This window comes from Barbatula barbatula (assembly GCF_947034865.1).
Source record: "Barbatula barbatula genome assembly, chromosome: 12".
NCBI classification, from domain to species: domain Eukaryota; kingdom Metazoa; phylum Chordata; class Actinopteri; order Cypriniformes; family Nemacheilidae; genus Barbatula; species Barbatula barbatula.
In genome coordinates this window covers 3,146,661-3,172,267 of record NC_136775.1, presented here as the reverse complement: position 1 = coordinate 3,172,267, position 25,607 = coordinate 3,146,661, and the positions used below count along the sequence as shown (strand labels likewise).

General features: G+C 40.6%; 1 protein-coding gene across 5 annotated transcripts; it reads left to right on the top strand.

Annotated features, from left to right (window-relative positions):
• The first annotated feature begins 8 nt into the window (after window positions 1–8).
• Window positions 9–25,607, top strand: otud7b (OTU deubiquitinase 7B). Of its 5 annotated transcripts, none has more exons than XM_079469372.1 (12): window positions 9–231; window positions 14,423–14,604; window positions 15,358–15,504; window positions 15,775–16,002; window positions 16,229–16,330; window positions 16,900–17,027; window positions 17,308–17,414; window positions 17,511–17,638; window positions 17,890–18,039; window positions 21,344–21,458; window positions 22,399–22,477; window positions 23,193–25,607. In XM_079469372.1, the coding sequence occupies exons 2-12, from the start codon at window positions 14,520–14,522 to the stop codon at window positions 24,648–24,650; spliced, it is 2,727 nt and encodes a 908-aa protein (XP_079325498.1). In that variant the 5' UTR covers window positions 9–231; window positions 14,423–14,519; the 3' UTR covers window positions 24,651–25,607. The 5 variants fall into 5 exon arrangements, with proteins under 5 accessions (XP_079325498.1, XP_079325496.1, XP_079325499.1 ...); XM_079469370.1 differs by having other exon boundaries at window positions 22,399–22,483; XM_079469373.1 differs by having other exon boundaries at window positions 33–231; window positions 15,778–16,002.

Sequence of the window (25,607 nt, the reverse complement as noted above, 5' to 3'; positions counted from 1 at the left end):
GTTTCCTTAGATGGGCGGATTTATAGCGCCTTGGTTGACATTGTTGTTGTTGTGGGAGTAGGAATGCACTTAGTCGTCAAGTCTTTTCAGGACAACGAGCGAACCGTATTTTTGCCATTTACGCAAAGCTAAACAACAAACTACCCCAGAGGAGGACGACCCCGTGGCGATTTTCTGCCAGCAAAAACAGCGTGAGAGAAATGTGAGAGAAATTCCGCGAGGCCGCTCGAGGTAAGCACGTAACTGCGTTAGCTTTAGCTGCGCGTGCCCGATAAAAGCTTCTCGGAACCGGCTCGGGTTACCTCAGCCCCCCGGTAAAGATTATGAGAGAAAAGTGTCGGTTAGTTATGCAGTAGTTTGATAACAAATGAAGTGTTCTCTGTGGAGACCCGTGAAAGTAAGGCACGGGAAGGGAAAGTTAGGTTGGCTTTGAAGCAGGGGACGGTGAGCGAACGGTTGACTGTCGTTAACCTGCTCGCGCTGGACAAACCAACTGCAAAATATTAAAGTTCATTAAAAGTCTAATAAAACTCGCAGTATTGCGTATGACAACTCGATCCTCGGTTTGTTAGCCAACATCATATTTGTGCCTCAATAACTTTAAGAGACACTGTGTGAGTGTCCGCTAGCGCAGCAGCTAATGTTAACTGGTCAAGCGTCGACCATCCATGAGTAGGATACATTATGTAGATTTAAAGCTATAAAGCGTGTCATTTAGCCCTGTGGACCGTCATGGATAACCTCCATTTAATTGGTGTTACATATTGCTTTATATGTGCGCTATTACTAAACAAATATACTAACTTGTGGCTTATCTTCGAATGAAACATTGTGGTTTGACTTTATTGCTTTACATTTTTGATTTGATCTTGTGTTTAGATACTTTATCACAGTATGTATTATTTCTAGTGCTGCATGTAGTGTAAGGTGCGTGTTATTCATTACATGTACCGCTGTCCTGAGCTTACGCTTGACTTTTGGCTCAAAATGAAGAGTTAGGATGATTTATCATTTGTTTAATCGTGTAATTACTTACGTTATTTTGTGTTATTGAACTGTAGTATTTTAATAATGGTCTGAGGAGGCGAATGTGATTCACTGTTTGTTTAGAAATGCATGGTCATAATCTCGGCATTTCCCACTCCTGCACTATTTTTTTCTTGTTCTTTAATGTGTCTTTAAATGCACATGACAGGGAATTTGATGGTGCTTTTGAAGGTATCCGAGTGTGTCATTACCTGACCCGCTTAAAATGAAAGCTGTGACCACTTGCTGCCAAGGCTTGGATCCCTACGATGTGTGGGTACGATTACAACAGGCCCTGAATTATTCAGCTTTCTATTTACAAGTATTATTGTCATGTTGTTGTTTAGTGAAGGCGGCCGACCCTAAACATGAAAAGTAGAACATACAAACATACAAACTTGTTTTTCTCTTGTCGTCCATAAAAATCATAGGAAGGCTCCATGGTTTAAACACAGGCTTGTTTTTGTAGCTATCAAGTGTCTCTTGAGTTTAAACTATGAAGCCGTTTGCAGAGGACATGGTAACATTCTAACTTTAAACCTATAGTTTTGCCTGCTGTCTGTTGTGAATTCAGGCTGCTTATACTAGTATCAAATGGGATGTACCGAAATACATTTTGGCCGATGATCCATGAATCTTTACCATTGGAAGTCGATAACCGACATACCGTCCTTTCCTTATACATATAACATTAAACATGACCATTTATCGTGCATCCCTAGTATCAAATTATGTTTGCATGTTGATCTCCGGTTAAACCAGGTAATGATGCTGGTTGAATGGGCAGCTTTAGAGATGTTCTGCTGTTTTCAGGGTTTTGTTTGTTTTTACCTGTCTAAGGCCTGTTGTGTAGAGTTATGAGCCACACAGTATTGCCGTGTGCATCACCTAGAAAAGTCTTGTGTGTGTGTGCTGTGTACGGTTTGCAGTAAATGGGTTGAAAGTTACATGATCTTAGGCATTTTTCTCTGACTCATACTCTATATACAGCACACCTGAAACAGTAGAACAAGAACTGTACCCTGGAGTTCTGCGCTCTTTTGTCAGTAAGACTTCTACATAGTTATGCTGATATTGTCTGGTGTTCTTAAAATGCTCCTTTGTCTTTGGGGTGCTTTGAAATAATGGCTTTAACATTTCAGTTAATACAAACATGTTTAATCAGCTACAGACATTCTAAGTTATATAATATTCATACGTTTATCTTAGACAGCGTAGTGTATCAAGAGAAAATCTTATTTCTTCACCTATTTTTATGTTTTGACTATAAGTTGATTACATGGAAGCTAAGTGTTAGACAGGAACCTGACGTTGTTACTAGTTATGAAAATAAGTGCCGGACACCCTTGCCAGTTGGCCTGAAAACAGCTGGCGAATGAGAGCAGGTGGGGCAGAATGTCCATATCACTTACAGTGTTATCCACAGAGCCCAAAGGCTCCCACAGCAGTCAACAAACACGGGCTGGATATTAAATTAATGAGACCCCAGGTTGAGAGTTTCAGCTGTTTTAATCTAGGTGTTTTAATTACATTTAGTTGTCTTTGAGCAAGTCTACTGGCTAACGCATAGCACTGGCATCCTGGTAGCTAGTTTAAGGCCATGCGCCTTAAAGCAAAGTACTTTGTAATGCTGGTGGATTAAGGTTTATTATTGCAGATTAATATTTGACTGCATGCATCAAGATTGGTCAGATAAACTTGTTACTAACATAATGTTAAGCTGAAGTTTTAAAGCCCAGAACTGGTTTGATCCACTTTTCCTAAAGCACTACAGAGCTGCTAGGAACTGACTGTTCTCCTTATTTCCCTAAAGGGCCATGTGACAAGAGCTAGTGTCCACAAAGTTTGATTCATTACTCTGGAGAGTCCCACGAGCGGCGTATCTCACTGCCCCAGACGTATGCATCAACTTCACATAGCGTCTATATGTAACGGGTTTTCTATATAGTCAAACGGAATATACCATGTATAATAACCCATAGACTTAATGAGTGGCTAGAGAATAGTGAGTTCAACCAAGCCGTCAAGGCAGTGACTGTCACTGGGCCTGGTGCCTGGTGTGAAAGTGTGCTGATCACATGGCTCATTCCTCATGCCCTGAACAACAGTCTTGATGCCAGGCCGCCGTAATCCTATCTGAGAGAAGCTGAAGAGTCTTCTTTCGCTTGGGATGATGTCACAGGATTGATGCAAAAATGCCTGGCTGTCGAACATGTAGCACGTGAACATTCACATGAGCGTGGCTGCCTATGGCTGTGGATGATTTATTTTGAGCCACTTGTAGTTCGTTGTAATGTCAGAGCGCTCCTTTTGAATTTTCATATATTTGTTATAATTATATGGAATAATAATATGGTTAGTTATGCTAGGTTTCCTGGCCATCTCATTGTTTTGTGTTGGTTTGCAGTAGGGTTGTTCATTATGGGAGAGGGAATCCTCATCGAATCGTCCCTCACGATTCGATGATTTTTGATGTACTGATTAGCATATTTAAAACAACAACGACAACAAATTTGTTTTCCTTTTTAGAAAAATGAACATATTTTTTATTGCTGAAATTGCATACATTATTTTCTGTGAAAACTGAACCCACACTGCTGTATGTCAGTAATCATGGTCCGTGGGGAAACGCGGTTCTCAGTGTGTACTGTATCTAAATGGAATAAATAAAGCGTCAAGGTAAAACATTTGCCTTGGTGATTTTTTTTTGTATTCGAATTATTTGCGGAATCGTTCCAGCCTTATTATGAATACATGTGCACTGAGAGGGGGACCGACCAATCACAACATCCTGAGAAGCGTAATCTCGCTGATATGGTATAGGACATATTCAGACAGACGCTATATGCAGGGAACCATTCACAACAGACTGGGTCAGATTTACCAATCCGAGATCTTCGATAGGAGGGACTTTAGAGAAATCTGAAAGAATCGGATAATTGGGGACCAATAGACTTGAAATATAAAGCGTCAACTGTTAAACACCCCAAAAACATATTTAAAGCTTCCAAAACAGCCAAAGAACAGCAACTATAATACTACAATGTCAAATTTATCTTAAATTACAGTACCAGCCTTTGTCTAAAGCTAGTTTTCTCAACTAGTTTTCAATGGAACAGTAAGCATTGCACATTTTCCAGATGGCAGAAGCTCTCTGACATGATTGTGCACTTCTGCCTATGCCTGTTCAGACAACTAGTTTGTGAATAAAGGATAGGGGAAACCCAAGTCATGTAAACACTGCTGTTTTCCTCTTCATCCACAGCATGTTTAGTTTAGGTTGGCATAGATCCACTGCGCTGTAAAAACTGTGACAGATTGTTCGCCAGGGTCAATGAAAACACCACTGTTGTTAATTCTTTATTTTTGTTTTTTCCACGGCAGTCCATGAAGAATATTGCCATTGTGGTTATGGGTCCAAATGGACTGGAATGATGGCAGTGCATCATTATAGGTAGCTGTAAGAATATTGTATAAGTGAATGCAAAGAAGTCAGGTCTGTCTGCTTTTCTGTTTGTCATCCATTGTGGATTTTCAACTTGGCTGGTTCCGTGTAGCAGGAAAAAATATCGTATTTACATTTTTGCAAAACTACTAGGCCTAACTGGAATATAGTTTTAACAGCCTTTCATGTGATTACATTCCTGAATGAATTAAACTATGAGAAATAAACTGTTGCATAACCCGCCGATCAACGTTTGTAACAAAAAGGCTCCAAAGTTATGCTGATGCTTGTGTTGAGAGGTGTGTCGAAGCAAGGACTTAAGTCATGTGGAAGGTTCAGTATTGGTTCAAATATAGTAGCAGTGGTAGCTACAGGCAAGTCCCATTGTCAAAGTCTTCTCCGTCTTATCATGGAAACCATTATGTTTTGTGGTATTCATAGAGTAGGGGCTTGCCGATTTCTTTTTTTGTCCCATTTCCACTCATACAGCTGTCTGTTTTGCAGACTTTATGTAATGTTTGACTTTGAATAAACGTAGCTATTTTTAGAGGTCAAGAAGAGGCTTTTTTAGACTCGCCACATTGCTGATAAGAACTTGAATGCATTTTAAGATGTTTGCAATAGATTTAAATTATCTTTCTTTTACATTTAAATCTTAAATAAACAGTCATGACTTGTTTACTACGTTTACCTAAAAAAATCGTAGATGTTAGTTGTTTGAGGAAATTTTTTTTCAACGCATTGATTGGTGGTCATAGATTTATGCATTTGTAATATTTAGCAGTTTTGCTTAACTGTAAATGAACAAAACATCAGTGGATCTAACAATTGCTTTGGCATTGGCACTAATGACTTTTTAATAAGGGCTGGGCAGGATGCTGAAGAGTAGATATTTGTGGTGCGGTCCCTGACCTCATGCTCTACATTAACCACGTTTACATGCAACCAAATAATCCACTTGTAATCATATTGATGGCTCAATACGATAGGTCGATAAGATTTAAATTTCGATTGGATTGAAAGGGGTGATGAAGACCGGAAAACAATCCGATCATAAGGAAAAATTATGCTTGTAAACGCTTGAATCTGAGTTAGGGCTGGGCGATAAAACGATAACGATATGTATCGCGATAGACATGTAATCAATATCAATAAAAAATGCGCTCGATAAAAGTTCGATAAAGTTTTTTTTTTTTTTTCTTCGTCGGAAGAAACCCATGAAGAAACCAGAGGTTTCAAAGCAAGTTTGGTTGCATGAACAAAGGCACTCGCTCTCTGGTAGCCTAGCAACGTAGGGAGTGACAAGCTAACAGCCAATCGTGTAACAGTATCACGTTTGGTTGCGCTGTTTCGTTGTCTCGTGCTGGTCTGCTGGATTCCTCTCAGAAACCGGCGACTGATAAGCAGAAAATGAGTGCCGCGGCGAGCGAGGAAATTGTAAATAAAAGAGGAAAAGTCAGCTCGCCAGTATGGCAGTTTTTTGGATATTACAAGTCTGACCGTAGTCAGACCAATGTTAAGAGATAATTGTTAAGTGTTCATTGTGACTTTAGACTTATGTTTACATTTTAATTATTTGAGTTTTGCATGATTGTGTTGACATTTCTGTCTCAATAACTGAGGGGATTATGATCAGAGGAAGTTTAAGTTTAAAATAAAAATGTTTAAATGTACAATATTTTTCTCCTGGTCCTTATTTTAAATGGGTCATAAAAATATCAATAATTATCGATATCGACCGATATGAAACACTGATATCGTGATACAGTTTTCAGCCATATCGCCCAGCCCTAATCTGAGTATTTTCCATAGACCGTATAAAATATGGACGCAGTGTCTATTGTCTCCCGTAGGTTTCTGATGAGCAGTTTTGAAGCTTAAAGTGGCCGTCACCATCTTAGAAAGGGGCACTCACGGATAATCGAAAATGGGCAAAGAGGCGGGACGTGGTTGGAACCGAGGCACCTGGTTGGCGGAAACCACTTGTCACTCATGTGTCTAATTTGCTGAATTATAAGGCTTAAATCACCCTCCTCAGTTGTTATGAAAGGTAAAACTATATAGACCAAAATAATTTTTTGTACCAGGCTGTAAACATGTTTTTTCCTGCTGTAAAGTTGGCCATTTCACATATCGTAAGATTGTCCCTTGGTGTTTTCTAAATCGAAAATACCTTGTGCAGATGCGCAGGGCAGTGCTGCGTATGTCGTTATTCTCTAATGTTTGCGTCAAATATTTAAAAACACAAACTCACTACAAATAAATTTTTATCCATTCAATGGCATGCGCATAATTAAGGGAACTGCGACACCGCGCTACTATGTTCTGCCGGGCTCGTGTGTTGTTTTATAACATTACATTATTCAAAGAGAGAACATGGTATTATTCGAAAACATGTAAACCGCACTGAAAGGATCTGTAATACCATTGAATTAATTTGAATAGACAAAAATTGGTGCGTGTATTGTAAACAAAGCCAGTGAATAATTTTCCTGTCCTGATAGCTGGCGCATCCCCACCCAGCCCCCCGAGACTTCCCATTAGTTTTCGGTCTCAGACATTGTCTTGTCTTTGTATGTCCTGTCCCTGTAGAACAGTGGCTGTGGACTGGAGTACCAATAGGTTGCAAATTAGCTTTATCTCTCCTGTGCTACCGTGCAGAGATGAACATTAGCAGTGAAGTTGCATAATTATGCAATGCATCCCATTTCTAAAATAATTATAGTGACATCCAGCAGTTTTGCTTGCTCATTAAATTTTTATTGCAATTTACTTTTCGCTCTAAACGCTTCGTTTAAGAACCTTTTCCTATTTATTTACTACTACTACTACATTTTAAGCTGAATGCACTTTTTAAACATATCTGTCTTGGCACTAAATTTTTATTAAAAAACGTTACATTTCATTATTTTCCGTGTTGCTTCCTTTTAAATTCTTAGCAAAATCATTACTAACATATTGGGAATATTCAAAATTGTACCCAGACATAATGACAACAGTGGACCCTCGAAGCTCTTTCTTCAGATGTGGTGGAATTACTGCAGCTCTTTGTCAGGTCCTGGGCTTGGAAGAGTATATGTACTCTCTTTCTGGCAGTACCCAGTATTAGCTCATGTCCCAGTTTAGTGTACGCACAACATTGCCTCTAGTTTTACAGCATGTTTGCAAGGAGCACCAAGTAGGACTGGACAGAACATGGATTCAGGGACATCTAAAAATTATGCTTTACCAGCCTGGACAAACTGTGTATCTTTTTTTAATTATATTTCTGTTAGTAATTCACACTTCACCTACAAATATTAAGTATCCTTTTACTGGTTGTGATTTTGGTCTTTTTGCATTGACATTCAGTTTTAAGTGAGGCCAGAAAAATTACAACACGGCAATTTTCAAGCGTCAAGCATGAGTCAAATTCTCAGCCACATTTCTGACTGACAAGCATTTTTGCTCTGTGAAGCTCAGCTATTGGTGGCGGATAGCAGTTGGACTCATTTATGCAGCTCTGAAGCTATGGGATGATCCATTCTATTACTATCCAACAGTGACTTTGCTATCGGTTAAGCTCTGCTCTCCTGAAATGAGAAATCCTGCCACCTTAAAGCTCTTCTCCATTGCATTTCTTTTCAGATTTGTGGATAATAAACAGCAGATGGCTGGTTAGTGTTTTATCGTGATCATTAAGCTGCTGGTAAGTTCATTATGTCTGCAGCCACCACCTGAAGAGAAACCCTGTTCATAATGGGCGAATAAACAAATCCAGACAGACATCTTAAACTCCCAGGCCCGTATTCACAAAACATCTTAAGGCTTAAAGTAGCTCCTAACTTTTTGATTTAGGAGAAACTCCTGAATTTTTGTGCTAAGAGCGTTTCACAAAGTGTTTAGTTCTAAAACGAAACCTGTGAGACGTTAGTAGTGAAGGTGACTCCTAGGTCACTAAGACCAACTCCCAACAATCCTAAAATGGCTGTAACACCGGCAGTCTACCTTGAAACGTTAACATTTTATAAAGATTTCATGACAATGAGCTTGACCATAAAGACTACTAATACCTGCAAACTGAGACTGAACATATACTTAATATATACTTTATATGAACATCTAATTTATGTGCAAAAAATAACACCATAAACAACATGATTTTTTTATAAAAAAGGAGTTATCATGTGTTTATTTTATTGTATTTGTTATCTGAATTATTTTAAGTTATTGTTACTTTATAAAATGAAAACGCAGTTTGATTGATATTAATTTGAATGCACAATCAAAACATGAATGTGGACCTCTTCACTTCACTGAAGTAATTTGAATGTGGCAACAATTATATTTGATTTGAATTGAGTACATTTTTTTTTTAAGATCATGGTTTTAATATATCAGAATTATGCCTCATTCCATAATATATCTAACTATAACGAATAAATGACTGACAGAGACCAATCACTGTGGTCACAGTCAGTTAGCTTGCTGACATCATCTATAGCAATGAGGTCAACCCCGATAAAATGTTTTGTGAATACGGGCACTGATTCGGGTAATTTTAGTTTTTTGCAAAACTGATGATTTTAATAATTAATTTGTTTTACTAAACTACGGAGTCTCATCTTGTAGTGCAACAAAGAAACCATGTACAAATGTTGTTGCGTGCATCTAGAAAGCAAGAAGATGTTTTCTTTTGTTGTATTTCGATTTCTTTTCTTATTTGTTTATGTTCTTACCCTGGCACATTTGCCTCACAAAGATGAGTAGCTTTTGTTACGCTCAAGTTACTTAAAATAACTAAGTAAACGAATAAAGCACTTCTGTTGGATAACAATGACAAACCCGTTCTATACTATCCACCTCGATGACATTTGCTCTAGTCAGAATTTAGCATGTCATTATTCCCCAGTGATAAATGATTTGCGAAACCCCTTTTTTAGTTGAACCTGTATGCAGTTGCACTCCTCAGTCAGGTAGGTTAGAAGTCTAGAGTCAGTCTAGTGCACAAAGCGAACACAACCGAGTTGACCTCTGCTTGTGTGTCTGTTTTAATGATCGTGCTATCTTAAAGCACCCACGTGTTGGCAGCAGTGCACGTTATGTAACAGACAAAAGCCCAGCTAGCCACTGCAGAAAAAAATCAGTTGGGCGTTGTTGGGTGCTGCCTGTTTACATTGCCTCACCTGGGTGTCTCTGGCAAAACCCATGTGCCATTATGTTGCAATACATGTGAAGTTGAAACATTTGCTCATAAACTGACTGTGTAAATGTACAGGTGTGCTTTGTTTTTTGTTTTTTTTCGCTGCTTTGGAACAATGCAAATTGTGAAAAGCGCCATATAAATAAAATTGAATTGTTACTCGTTTCCCCACATGGTTTTTAGTGAAGTGCGCAGTGTTTCCCACAGTTGCACGAGATGTTAAATCTTACGTGACTTCTGACAGGTTTTCAGGTGTTTTGCGATTAAACCAAAACGCAAGGCTTTAAATAGACGTGCATTCATCAGCACAGTTTTGAAATGCATTGTGGACATCAACACTTGAATGATTGGAAAATTCTGAAATTCACAGATGGACATTCTCAAGTTATTTTATATTTAGTGTATGATATTTTATATTTAATAAATGATTCGTAATTTTAATTAAGACAAAATATTTGTATATAGAAATGATCTTGTGACAGTCCTAGCACTAGCCCTGACCATTTTGCTTCTCGCAGTTGTTTGTTGAGTGATTTCTCAGTTTTTGGCTGCTAAGAGATGGGCTTGTGACCTTCTATGGGGGCTTGGACCTTTGAACCTGCTGTTGCATTTGTTTGTGTCCGAGCATTTAAAGAGGTTGACTCACTCTTGCTAATGTTTTAAAAAACAACTGTGGGAATGGAGTGAGTTATAAGCTACTGGCTGAGTCATTCAGGGTTGTTTTTAACACCATTTCTCTTTTGAACTTTGATAAGAACAGTGTTTACTCAATAATCCCATCCCACCCAGTGGGGGTTAGTCTGATTATCTGTATTTGGCTGGTATGTCCACAAATTCTTGAAATTATGCCGTTTTGATTATTAGATTGATCATCAGCTTTGATTTAAATCAGCTTCTCTGCTTGTTTTCGTTGCTTTGCCATGCACGTCTTTATTCGCTCAGCTGTAGTTGCCAAAAAAAATCAAAGCGAGGAAAAAAAGGCCCTTTTATGCCTGTCGAGGCAAAGCAAGTAGTCTGCTTTTTTGTTGGGCGTAGCGGTTGGGGAGGCAAGGAATCGTGAGTCATTAGCATTTAGTTGAAAACTGAGTCAGAGTTTTAAAGGATACAACGACAGCAATGACTGAGCTAGTACCATTGCATCAGGGAGGGGTGATGAAACGCTTGACAGAAGGATATCATCAATTCATAGGTTACGTCTGTAAGCAAACCTGTAAAGCATGATCAAGCAGTGTGTCATTGTTTATGTTTTAAAAACAGTACTACTCAACTCAACACACTTTTATTGTCACATCTCCACATGTGGTGAGTGAAAGTCTTTGGTGCGTAGTCGATACGAAGTAGAATGCAGTCGGACCGACTGTATGACTTTGCAAACTGTGACAGTATGTAGTGCAGACGAACCGTGCAAAGTATAGACTTTACAAAAAGACAATATACATTATACACCTATGGACCGTATATACACAAGATAAACACATTAAAAATGCAGGTGTACACAACCTTAGGTGTATAGTGCACATAGTATAGATATAGGTATGCAAATCTGGTAATGGATGGTTATTGCATTAGGTGGAATGCATGATGTCTTAGTCCATCGATCTGTAGTGCATGGTCAAAAGATGTGTGAACTTGTCAGTTTTTGATGTTGAGCAGTCTAATAGTCTAAAAGCTGTCCCCCCAAAGGACTACCTCTTACTAAATATGGCATTCTACCCTGGAGTCGACTAGGGCTGAACCAGAATATTAGATTATTCATTCGGTGGGTTGGGATTCTTTTTTTAATAACACCTGGCATCCCCCGCGAAGCAGTTCTCATTCACGCTTGAATATGAATCGGCTGTGAGTGAACTTCATGAACGTCATGATTTAGACGAACTGGAAGAGAAGACAAAAATGCTGAATACCTCCGGTGTGTGGGAACACTTTAAATTCAGCGAGGACAATGCAAAGGCAGTGAGCCAAATATGTCATTTTAAACTGGCCTACCACAACAGCACGTCAAGTTTGACAAAGTCACATGAGCTCTGTAAGTGTAATATGCTAGTTTGTGATTTATGTGCTCAACCTTGTGTGCGTTGCACAGATCTGCTTTAGATATCAAAACAACACAAGAGCAATTAACAAAAGATGCTTTGCGCTGTTCGGTCTGCGCAGCGCCGCATGATGTTCAACAAACCTAATATTTGGAGCAGTTTGGCACCTTGTAAGGACACAGGATGCATGTCACTGTCGCACGTATCCAACTTTTTCATATGTTGACAAAATAAACAGGCAAAAAAAATTACTTGTTGATTTGTCATAATTTGTTAAAAATTTAACACCGAAGAACAGGCAAATTTTATTTCCGTCAGAAAGTTTATTTCATCAAATAAACATTGCAGGCCTACCTCAATCCAAAGCTTGGAGTTTTTATTTATTAAAAGATCATGTTTACGTGATGTGGGTTAGAGGTCTTCACGGAGGACCCGAGACGCGACCCGTACGGGTTCGGGTCTATATTTTAACTGGTTGGCCGGATCTGGTCATAATCCTATTACTTTAGTTTGTGTTACCGTTTGTGTTGTAACTTCGTCTCAACTGGTAAAATTAGGTGAATAAACCACGCGCGAGCTCAGTCAGCAGCAGCCGTCACCGTCAGACTCATAAATCAGCACAGCTATGGCAACCGGAGCTTAAGCAGTGATAACGTGACTTCTAAATAAAATAGCCAATCTTCAATTATTAAAAAGGCGGGACTTATTCCACCATCGCTCGCATTGCAACTTATCCCATTCCATGTTTATATTGATATAAATTAAGCGTCTTGTTGTTTCTTAAATTGTTGTTCAGACTCTGCTCAGAGCACATAGGTCATAGCAGAGACATGCTGCTCGTTCAATGCGTAAGAAAGGAAAAACATGGGTACCACATTAGCAATGAATTGCATCACAATCGAGTACTAGGGAGTAACGTTAGTAGGTAAGACGACAACTTTTATTTTTGCAACTTGTTTACTGACTTGACAGCAATTTGCTGTGGAACTTGTGCTGATCGTGTCCAGGGTCTGTCTTTCTGGCCAGGTTCGGGTCAAACTTTTCATATAATTGTCGAGTCCGGGTCCAACTTTCAAAATATTGGACGGGTCCGGGCCAGGTCTGTGTAGCACAATCACGGGTCTCATCAGGTTCGGGTCCAAATTTTTGGACCTGTGAAGACCTCTAATGTGGGGACAGTCTGCAGGCTGTTGACAGTTAGACCCGCGGCAGAATACACCCTTTCAGATGGCGCGGATGTAGCGGGAATGCAAATATAAAGTGCCTGGAAGCACGATTAATTTGCTTACCACCAGCCAGGATTAAATGTGTCTTAACTAAACCGATCCAAATCCGATCTGCTGTACCCACGCAAAATACAAACTTGCTATTACTTAGAAACGTTATTTCACGAGTGTGAAACATGAATGAGTGCAATTACACCTGGTCGCACGCGTCTGCACGCTCCGTGAGTTAACACATGTATAGCATAATTTTATTACGGTTATTTAACTTAAAAAATAAACATACCTTTTAAAGCGTTTAACTGTTAATATTAATCGGTTAAAAGGTCAATATGAGCATCTCTAATTTGGAAACAAACAGTTATTTCGCATACACTTGTATGACTAATACATTTATTCACAATGCATTGCAGGTCGAGTGCACGCATAGTAATGTAGTATACAGTGTGCACAGTATGAATACATGTCAATAAATAGTATGTGTGCTAATGTAAATTGAAATATCTGGTCTTTCTCTGGGAAAAAAGGTAGTTTGCTTTGTTTGCACTTTCTGTTGAGGAGGATATAAATGACACTTTCTTGTCTCCCATAACGCTTTGTCTAACCCTACATCAGTAGCTGTGTGCCTCCAATGCTCTGTTGAGAAAAGCATTATGGGTAGTGTAGTGCCATTGTGGTGCTACTCTGGTGTTTTCCTGCACTGTTGCAATTGATCCTCTCTTTGTCAAGACATTTCGGACTGTGACATTGCTGTTCACTTATAATACATTTTGGGATTGCTGTAATGTTTTGGTTACTGTAGCCAAACAACATGTGCTTTTTTGCTTGTTAGATGAAAGCGCTGGAGTTTTGTTCACGGAGTTGTTTGTTAAAGAATCCTATCAGAAGCTAAATGTTTTTGGTCATCGTAAATCGGGATAGTAATTCTCATGTGATACTTGTTTGTGTACTGTTGCTGCTGTTTGTGTAAGAATTAAAGACAAACACAATGTTTCTCCATTAGCCGGCATAGACGCATGTGTGTGAATTACATTTACCATCATTATCATATGGTGTAAAAATTGGCCCCAATGAAAGAACAAGATAAAGCTAATCATACGTTCCCATTTCCTTTGCCTCGTGTCATTGCATTTGAAAATTAAAGGGAAAAATGCAGTGGGGTTTAAAACAAAGATTGTGATTTATGACATAATACATAATATTCAAAATGCTACTTTTTATGTTAATATTAGGCTATTTTAATGGTAATATGGTACATAATTTTGAGCGATAAAGTGTTTCTACATTCGCTGTAGTGTTCTAGTCATCCTCTAATCAATTGTAAATTCCCTTTCATTCAAACTGAAGGGTTGAGTGTTCAGCTGAGCTCAACAGCAGAGGTCACAGGAAAGACATGTGACTGCTGGAGTCAACAGATCTCCAGTAATGTGCACCAATAGGATGCACTAAGCCAAACTTGAGCATGGGCTCTCTAATGATCTCTCTCTCTCGCTCTCTTTCTGCCTCTCTTTAGGTGTGGCCAGAAGAGTGCTTTTGCAGTGAGGGAGAATTGTTCTCCATTTTTTTTCTCTCCCCTGATGTCCCCTTCTGCACTGTAAATTCATGATCACATGACTTTGGATATGGACGCAGTCCTGTCCGACTTTGTCCGTTCTACTGGAGCTGAACCTGGACTGGCCAGAGACCTGCTTGAGGGTGAGCCGGCGCCATCCTGTTCTCCGTATTGCCCTTCTCTCTGGCTTGTCCTTTTGCCTTTCAGAGATGCCTCCCGTCTTTTAGTGTCAATGGGTAGAGGTGGGGTTATAGGATATCACTGCTACAGTAAATATCTCTGTGTAGTTATTCAAATAATATATAGTTTAAGTTAAATCCTTTAGTTTGATTGACTTTGTAGACATGTGTCAATAAGATGTTTCACAGCAAAAAGTAATTGCATCCTTGCAAAAACGGCTTCGTGTTATATAACGCTTTTTATAAAATCAAAAGAAAACAAATGAGCAAAAAGGTAATAATGTATTTCTGCCTGCTCTACATTTTAAAAAAATCGTACTACAGATATACCACAAAGTGGAATAAACCGCATAGCAGAACACTCAATACGATGCCATGCTTACCAGCCCTAGGGATGGACAACCTTCTTTATAATTAACTGTAGACGGCAAAAACCAGTGGCTTAAGCGTCTGTATGATAATGTGCAGAAAGGTAAAGCCTTAACTAACCCGTGCATGTTGCCTAGCAACACTAGCTGATAAGAGAACTGGTCATAAATATATAGCTCTGCAGTATGCACGCTTGACAGTCAGTTGGCGCCAGTGTTTACACAGACAGCTGTAGGGAAATGTGTCGTCGACCTTTGCTGTAATGCAGTCTGGTTAATATTTTAATCTCTACAACAGCAGTGCAAACTTTGACCTCTCATTTTCTTTAACATACTTCATATCTCACAGGCAAGAACTGGGACCTCACGGCTGCACTCAGTGACTTTGAGCAGCTCAGACAAGCCTTTACGGAGGAGAGAGACTACCCCACCATTGAAAGGGAGATGGCACGAACACCACGGCCGCTCTTACATCGCCAGGAGGATGTTGTGCAAGGTACACAAAGTACTAGAAAGCTACTGTGCATGGCCTCAAATCAATTCTCAAGTAGTTTAATTATCATTTTTGTAAATTATTTACTCAAACCATGACACTAGTTGCATATGATGTCATTTTAAGCCTCGCCCTCGGTCACCTGACTAACACTGTTTTTCACATTGAAACGTGTTGTGGGCAGATAGAAATATGTCTACTGACTAATAGGTTACCAGTATCAAGTTTAGAATTCTCTAGGAAGTGCAGTAATTTGACTATGTATCATGGCAGCAGCCACAGAGAAACGACTTTCAAGGGGGATCTCGCATGCCAGCTCCACCATCGTCTCTCTGGCCCGTTCGCATGTGTCCAGTACGGGTGGCATCAACGAGCTGCTTCTAGACACTCCACTTTGCACTTTCCAGCTTCCCGATCTCACCATCTACAGGGATGACTTCCGCGGATTTATCGAGAGAGATCTTATCGAGCAGTCAATGATGGTCGCGTTGGAGCAAGCTGGTTAGTCATTATGTTTTTCTCTTTTTCAGCTTGAAGTGTTTTGAAGATCTATCCAAACTAACAATTAAGTGTTTGATATATTTACGATGTATATGGATGGTAATAGTAACTCTGCCATATGAGACAGATTTTCTTTACTAAAATGCTGCCTTTCAAGGACACTTTCTAGGTTTTGAAACACGGCTTAAAAGTATTGAAATATTCGTCATCACCTTTATTTTAATAGGGAGGCTTAACTGGTTGACTCGTTTGGGAACCGGCTGTCAGAGCTTGTTGCCTCTGGCTACTAGTGGCGATGGGAACTGTCTGTTACATGCCGCCTCTTTGGGTGAGTGTGAAAACTAAACCATTGTGTTAATAAATAAATAAGATTGTTATAAAGATGCTGGTCACGGTGCTGTTTACACGAGGTGTTAACATCCATCTTAGACAATCCCATCACAAACAGACAGCACTAAACACAGGTGTAAACCGTGGTGAAACATTTTCGCTCATTTAAAAATCATTGTTTTGTAGCCAGAAACACATTCACACAGCATTTGCAGTTTAAACAATCAACTCAGCAGTCAACTATTAAACTAAAACAAATCCCCAAAGCTGTCATTATTTTACTCATGTTGTTGCAAACCTGTTTGACGTTCTTCCAGGGAACATTAAGATTTTAAGCTGTTGAGTCTTCATAGCCATTCACTTTCTTTATTTGACCAAAAAGCATTGACTGCGAAAGGTGACTGAGATTCTGTTATACCTCTTTTTGTGTTTAATGGAAGAACGTATGTCATGGGTTTGAAACAACATGTGAGAATGTAAAAAGAAATTTCATTTTTGAAAAAATCTATATCTTTAAAAGTTTTTCTTAATTATTGCTCTCTTAAGATGTTCAACGTTATTATGCAGGTATGTGGGGCTTCCACGATCGAGACCTGATGTTGCGAAAATCTCTCTATGCATTGATGGATCATGGGCAGGAGAGAGAAGCTTTAAAGCGCAGATGGAGATGGCAACAAACCATGCAGAACAAAGAGGTTTGAAATGTTTATTATTATGTACTCATTTTTATGCCTGAATACACACTGCAATAGTCATATCCACACATTGTTAAAGGTGCGCTGGAAAGGATAACATTTTAGAATTCTTAAATTTAGCTCTAGATTACCGAATCATTAGGTAAACTTGTCCATAACCAATATGGCTACAGTATGTTATACAAATCGAAGCAATTTGCTGTTTAACTTTCTACTTGAAGGCATATAATTATGATTTGAAATTAGTTTGTGAAGTTTATTGTGTGTTAATTGTGTGCAGTCTGGGCTGGTATACACAGAAGAAGAGTGGCAGAAGGAGTGGAATGAGTTGTTGAAGCTGGCATCCAGTGAACCCAGAATACACTACAGCACCAATGGCACCAATGGGTTTGTTGGAACTTGATTTTATCCGTTTGTTTCTTTTATTTGTACTGGAAGTTATATGTTTTTCATGTAACACATGACGTGTTTTGTTCCGTGCAGTGCCGAGTCGCAGGAAGAGCCGGTGTATGAAAGTCTGGAGGAGTTTCATGTCTTCGTTCTGGCCCATGTGCTCCGCAGGCCGATAGTAGTGGTGGCTGACACCATGCTGCGGGACTCTGGAGGAGAAGGTTAAAAAACCACCCAACATTTATGATAAAATCCTGCTTGTTTCATCATCAAATTTTAATCACAACAGTGTTTTTTTACATATAGAATTTTTGGTCATGAAAAACTGCGTTTTGGTATAAAGTAAAAAAATGCCACAGAAGTGTGGACTATCTCCTTTTTAATTATTTTAATGCATGATAATGCTTTTTTAATGCATGATAAGGTTTTTACTTTTGAAAAATATGAGATATGCTTTTTTTTCATTCTTTAGCTTTTGCACCAATCCCTTTTGGCGGGATTTACCTTCCCTTGGAAGTAGCTGCCAACAAGTGTCACCGCTCCCCTCTCGTTCTTGCTTATGACCAGGCACATTTCTCCGCCCTCGTTTCAATGGAGCAAAAGGACAGTTCCAAAGAGCAAGGTGAGGAGCTGTGTGTTTTCATGTAGCAAGTATAATAGCTTTTATGGTAAATGCTATTTTTTTTCTTATAAAACGCAAAACAAGAAATCCCTAAAGCAGCATTTATTTATGGTTTCATTGGATCACAGCTTAGTCATTCAAGGGTCTTCAACTAGTAGGGCTGCAACTAACGATTATTTTGAAATCGATTAGTTTGATGATTATTTTATCGATCAATCGGATAAAACGTAAAATTTTTACTTTTCCCATCTCTGATTTAGTATAAACCTAACACAACATAAGCCTTCTCCCAAAATGTTGTGGATGTCCCCCTAATTAACACACCAAGGCTTATGAGTTGTTTTAGGTGTGTCATATTAGAAGAGCTGACACTAGTCTCTCCCAAACGTGGGAGGGAGGGGAACGTTTGCCAAGTACATTTTTTTTTGTGGCATGAAAAGTGAGATATTTGTCATTCAAATGTAGCGAAGAACAGTAAAAAATATCCAGAAAAAAATATACTTAAGTATTGTACAGATACTCAAAAAGTGTCCTTAGGTACAGTACTCAAGTTAATGTACCCTCTGAACTAAATATTCCCCCAAATCAGAGTTTTTAGACACAATCTAATCCTAAATTCTGTCATTTAAAACACCTCTCCCTTTTAAACTTTAAAACTGTGCACCGCGCGCTGCAGGAAGAGAAACGTTTGAATTTAACACTGCGCAACTTGTGCTGCACTGAGAGACACGTCTGACTTTAACACTGCGCAACTTGTGCTGCACTGAGAGACACGTCTGACTTTAACGCTGCGCAACTTGTGCTGCACGGAGAGACACGTCTGACTTTAAAACTGCGCAACTTGTGCTGCACTGAGAGACACGTCTGACTTTAAAACTGCGCAACTTGTGCTGCACGGAGAGACACGTCTGACTTTAAAACTGCGCAACTTGTGCTGCACTGAGAGACACGTCTGACTTTAACACTGCGCAACTTGTGCTGCACTGAGAGACGCGTCTGACTTTAAAACTGCGCAACTTGTGCTGCACGGAGAGACACGTCTGACTTTAACACTGCGCAACTTGTGCTGCACTGAGAGACACGTCTGACTTTAACACTGCGCAACTTGTGCTGCACTGAGAGACACGTCTGACTTTAACACTGCGCAACTTGTGCTGCACTGAGAGACACGTCTGACTTTAACGCTGCGCAACTTGTGCTGCACGGAGAGACACGTCTGACTTTAAAACTGCGCAACTTGTGCTGCACTGAGAGACACGTCTGACTTTAAAACTGCGCAACTTGTGCTGCACGGAGAGACACGTCTGACTTTAAAACTGCGCAACTTGTGCTGCACTGAGAGACACGTCTGACTTTAACACTGCGCAACTTGTGCTGCACTGAGAGACGCGTCTGACTTTAAAACTGCGCAACTTGTGCTGCACGGAGAGACACGTCTGACTTTAACACTGCGCAACTTGTGCTGCACTGAGAGACACGTCTGACTTTAACACTGCGCAACTTGTGCTGCACTGAGAGACACGTCTGACTTTAACACTGCGCAACTTGTGCTGCACTGAGAGACACGTCTGACTTTAACGCTGCGCAACTTGTGCTGCACGGAGAGACACGTCTGACTTTAAAACTGCGCAACTTGTGCTGCACTGAGAGACACGTCTGACTTTAACACTGCGCAACTTGTGCTGCACTGAGAGACACGTCTGACTTTAACACTGCGCAACTTGTGCTGCACTGAGAGACACGTCTGACTTTAACACTGCGCAACTTGTGCTGCACTGAGAGACACGTCTGACTTTAAAACTGCGCAACTTGTGCTGCACGGAGAGACACGTCTGACTTTAAAACTGCGCAACTTGTGCTGCACTGGGAGACACGTCTGACTTTAACACTGCGCAACTTGTGCTGCACTGAGAGACACGTCTGACTTTAACACTGCGCAACTTGTGCTGCACTGAGAGACACGTCTGACTTTAACACTGCGCAACTTGTGCTGCACTGGGAGACACGTCTGACTTTAACACTGCGTAACTTGTGCTGCACTGAGAGACACGTCTGACTTTAACACTGCGCAACTTGTGCTGCACTGAGAGACACGTCTGACTTTAACACTGCGCAACTTGTGCTGCACTGAGAGACACGTCTGACTTTAACACTGCGTAACTTGTGCTGCACTGAGAGACACGTCTGACTTTAACACTGCGCAACTTGTGCTGCACTGAGAGACACGTCTGACTTTAACACTGCGCAACTTGTGCTGCACGGAGAGACACGTCTGACTTTAAAACTGCGCAACTTGTGCTGCACTGAGAGACACGTCTGACTTTAAAACTGTGCAACTTGTGCTGCACTGAGAGACACGTCTGACTTTAAAACTGCGCAACTTGTGCTGCACTGAGAGACACGTCTGACTTTAACACTGCGCAACTTGTGCTGCACTGAAAGACACGTCTGACTTTAACACTGCGCAACTTGTGCTGCACAGAGAGACACGTCTGACTTTAAAACTGCGCAACTTGTGCTGCACTGAGAGACACGTCTGACTTTAAAACTGCGCAACTTGTGCTGCACTGAGAGACACGTCTGACTTTAACACTGCGCAACTTGTGCTGCACGGAGAGACACGTCTGACTTTAAAACTGCGCAACTTGTGCTGCACTGAGAGACACGTCTGACTTTAAAACTGCGCAACTTGTGCTGCACTGAGAGACACGTCTGACTTTAAAACTGCGCAACTTGTGCTGCACTGAGAGACACGTCTGACTTTAAAACTGCGCAACTTGTGCTGCACTGAGAGACACGTCTGACTTTAACACTGCGCAACTTGTGCTGCACGGAGAGACACGTCTGACTTTAAAACTGCGCACCTCGTGCTGCACGGAGAGACACGTCTGACTTTAAAACTGCGCACCTCGTGCTGCACGGAGGGCCACGTTACACTTTTGAACTGTGAAACTTGTGCCACCAGGAGAGATGCATGCCCGGAGAAACGCGTCTGACTTAAAACCGCAAAGCTCATGCTGCACATAGACACATCTAAATGGTGATTTTAAAAGGGATGATTTATAACTGCGCAGTTCGCAAGTGACGTCACAGACCAACTAAACAATAATGAAATTCGTTGGCAACTATTTTCATTATCGATTATTATTGAATTTATCGACTAGTTGTTGCAGCCTCTTAAGACTGTAATCTTAAAGTTTGCTTGAGTATTGTATTGTGTGTTTTTAAATAACTATGGTCAAATATTAAATCTTGAATTCCTATGTACTTTAAAAAGCCAGTAACCTTTTAAATCTGTTCGCAGTGGTGATCCCTCTGACAGACTCTGATCATAAGATGCTGCCTTTGCACTTTGCCGTGGATCCCGGGGCAGATTGGGAATGGGGAAAAGATGACAACGACAACGTGATGCTAGCAAGGTAGATATTTCATTGGACTTGTCTGTGTTTTAGAATAATGTTCTGGGTTTATTTTTTATTGATCACAAGAGACACTATTTTTGCAACCGCTAGATGTCAATGTACCATACGGTTTGTTTAATTGCGACCAAACTGCAAACCAATTCAACAAATCATTATTTAATACAAGTATTATACAATTAAATGATAATAAGTTAAATTAAAATAAACCGTTATATTATTAGGCACTAGCCAAACACAAACGAAAGTTAACTGGTCAGGCTCGCGTGCGTCTTGTTGAAGCAGTATATAGACTCAACTCATACTTGTTTTTACAATTTACAAACAATAATTATTTTCTGTGGCAATCAATAGCATTTCACAATTAAATGCCATCCATTGAGTTTGACTTGTTTTGAATCCGAAACATGACATGTGTGCATACAACAAATTGAATTGAGAGTTACAAACATAGGAATGCTTCCAAGTATTCATGTTATATGGACAACACCACAGTCAGCTCTGACTCGCTTACATCACAGTTTTGTAGTACCGGACCATAATGAAAAAATTAGTACTGAAGTGCCTGCTGTGACTGTGTGCCATTGACAAACATTCAAGATTAGCAACACTCGTTCTTTAATGCAGATTAACTGCTAGAAGACAGGGAAGTCTTTAAATAACTCAGGATTGCGTCTGTAGTTCAGTTTCGTTCCACAGAAAGAGCGTCTACATTTACGCTTTTAGAAATGTGCTTAAAGTAAGGATCTTAAACATAACTTTACCTCAGGACAGGTTAGGTTACTCGCAAGAAGCACTGTGTGACCATATTCATTTATGCACTACATCTTCTAAGCGTTGTTAATAAAGCATAAATTGTGATTAGTTTTTTTCAAAGGCATTTAAAATTGAGCTCTTATGTGTATATCTGTGTTTTGACCTGTTTGTTGTTTGGTTGCAGTGTAACTTTATCTCTGGAGGCCAAGCTTCATCTACTGCACAGCTACATGACTGTGACCTGGCTTCCCCTACCCATAGAGGTACAGGTGAGCTTCTTGCTTTGCTGAAAATAAGATTAGTTTAACTAAATAGGTGAATAGTAAAAGCTTGTACACACCAAGACGATAATCGCATGCGCTTATAACCAGTGTTTTTTTAGTTGTGTTTTCGACGTTCGTACCCAAAAGCGATTTTCACTGGCGATGAGCAGAGTGAACGTGCAAATTCACACCCTAACATATATGCCGCTTAATGAAAAACACAAATACCCCGGTACACAAGGTGGCGCTGTGCAACTTAATGCTTCTGACACTCGCTTGTCACACAGAAGAATTCATCTTGCGTCCTCTTTTTTTTGTTTTAATGACACTTACGACTGGCATTTGCGCATCTGTGTGCACACTCACATTGACGCCCTTTGTTTAGTCACAAGGCGTTAAATGTTGATGATAAACGCCTGGGATTATCCTCCCGGTGTGGACAAACCTTAACTTCAAAAAACAATTACTAAAAAGCTTATTTTGAGTACATACAACGCCTTTTTTATTGCGTTTATTTTTGAAGTGTGTATTTTGGAGTGTGTTTTCAAACTGATTATTTTTGATGATTTGATGGTGATTTGATCAAATCGCCTTTATGTTCATCAACTAAGCACAAAGTTTTTCTAAGGTCAGTCAAAAGATGTTGTATCGCGTCTGCATTTGTATTAAAGCTAAACGCTTCGGCATGCATGACCTTTTTTGTCTGCATCCACAGCAAGCCCCACTGGCCCAGCCGGAATCACCTACAGCGTCTGCAGGAGAGGATGCCCGCACCCCGCCAGATTCCGGAGAGTCCGATAAAGAGTCTGTCAGCAGCAGTTCCAATGGAAATGGAGACAGTAGTGCAGCTGGAACCAGCGGTACAATAGGCAAAACGAGCGGTGGATCTTCCAGCTCCTCAAGCTCGTCCAGTAATAGCTCAGCTGGGACGACCGGCACAATTGGCAAGGAGAAGTGCAAGAAAGACAAAGACAAAGAAAAAGATAAGGACAAGAAACGGGCAGACTCGGTTGCCAACAAGCTGGGTAGCTTTGGCAAGAGCCTGGGCAGTAAGCTGAAGAAGAATGTTGGAGGTTTGATGACAGGGAAGAATGCAAGTGGGAGTGTAGGAAAACAGGAAGGTCAGGAGAAGAAAAAAGGCTCCCTGAGAGGTCGTAAGGGCAGCAAGGACAGCTGTCCCTCCATTCAAACCGGCTCTGAGGACTCTGGTAAAGGTTCACCATCCTCCAACAGTGAGCGGCAAAATGGAAACTGCTCAGAAAGTGACACTTTTAAATACAGCTCAGATGTGAAAGTTAGTCTCGGCATTCTCCGATCCGCTATGCAAGGCGAAAGGAAGTACATCTTTGCCGCAGTACTCACTACAAGCAACCGACAGCCGTTCCAAGAGGAGATGATACAGCGCTATTTGTTGGACGCAGAAGAGCGTTTCCTTGCAGAGCAGGAACAGAGGAGAGAGGCCGAACGGAAAGCAGCCGGGGGTCTCTCAATGACCGTCGGATCCCAGATGAAAAAGGAGGGCTCAGATCTGGGTTACAGAGGTCTTGAAAGCAAGGATGACACTACTGACAACTCACCTCCAACCTTCAACCCTTTGAAGTCCTCTTCTTTCAGTCCAGTAATGTACTCGGGTGTGGTGCCCATCCCTAGGCCCACCTTTATTGACCAATCTCCCTCTCCGCTCACCCAGCCTTTTCATATGCCCGGTTACCTGGAAACACGACGACAACTTGCAGGAGGGTCGCCTTCCTCTTACCCCGGCTTGCCATCTTACGCTACGCTACCACGACACTGCCCGTTAGCACAAGGACCTCCGCATACCCAGTACCACCCAGCCTCCACCGCTTTGGGTAGCCCGTGCCGTATCACCCCCTGCTTGACGTCTTTTCCCCAGGAACATGACCCAGCAGATTACCCACCTGAACCGCCTACAGGAGGCTACACGAATGGCTTGAGGGACTTGCGCTCTACTCTAGACGGTCGCAATGGGCCAATGCCTGTGAGGCATTATTCCTTAGGCAGCGCAGGGGGACTGGCCAATCTGCAGTCTAGCAGATGCAGAACACCTACCTGCAATTACTACGGCCACCCAGAGACAGGCAACTACTGCTCGTGCTGCTACAGAGAAGAGATAAAGAGGCGAGAACCAGAGACAGCTATTCACAGGTTTTGAATGGATAATCTGCTCTGCCCTCTCTCCTAAAAGGATTCCCTGGACCCCCTACGTGAGCCACATCATATCCTGTTTGCGTAGATCTTGCTTGCACACGAGATCAGCTTTTTCTCGTGGATGAGGGGGCCGTGACGATGGCCATGGAAATGGCACTGCTGTTGTGTTACATTTGCCGTAGCTCATAGGCAGGAGCTTCAAGCTCTGCACTTGTAGGTCGTGGTCATGCCTGTCTCCTCCTAGTGGCGAGAATATAGAGCACAGACAAAAGATGTTGGAGCACAGCGTGCTATATTGCACCACATGAACAAATGCATACCCCAGAAATACATGTTAAGCACAGGAAATTGTATTTATGACAGCTGCGTTTGTAGAAATGGTAACGCTGCTGTCAGTGTAAGACTTGCCATATTGTGATTTCAGAACAACATCACACTGTTAACTAAAAATGCGCGTTGTCCGCATTGACCCAGTTTGCTCTGTTACTTTATTCTGCATCAGTTTCAAAACCATACCTGGCTTAAATGAGATGTCGTTTTATGGTGCTTTTTAGCTTCCTTCCTCAAAGATGTTCAACTTCAAATCAAGTGGGTTGCGGAGCTGAACCTTGACAGCCAAAGTTTTTGCTTTTCCTCAATTGCTTATTCTGACATACAGTTGTGTTCAAAATAATAGCAGTGTGTTTAAAAAAAAGTGAGTAAAGCTCAAAATCCTTTTAATAACTTTTATTTCAATACACACATGCATTGGGAAAACTGCACATTCTAAATCAAAACATGAAGAAAAAAGTATCAGGTTTGTTGTTATTCTACAGAAAGGGAAGAAAAGGGAATGTTAGGCTGTTAAAAAAAAATAGCAGTTTCTGCATTTTTCTTTACAAAGTCAAACATTTACTGTATTAAATTAAAAATGCTTGAAGATTTAGCATTCTTGTGAATAAATGAACTAATATTTAGTTGT

Excerpts from the sequence above, each read along its gene's own strand:
- otud7b (XM_079469370.1), top strand. The coding sequence starts at position 14,520 with ATGACTTTGGATATGGACGCAGTCCTGTCCGACTTTGTCCGTTCTACT. Across the intron at positions 18,040-21,343 it reads GGACAGTTCCAAAGAGCAAG|TGGTGATCCCTCTGACAGAC; the intron begins GTGAGGAGCTGT and ends ATCTGTTCGCAG. Across the intron at positions 22,484-23,192 it reads CCCTACCCATAGAGGTACAG|CAAGCCCCACTGGCCCAGCC; the intron begins GTGAGCTTCTTG and ends CTGCATCCACAG.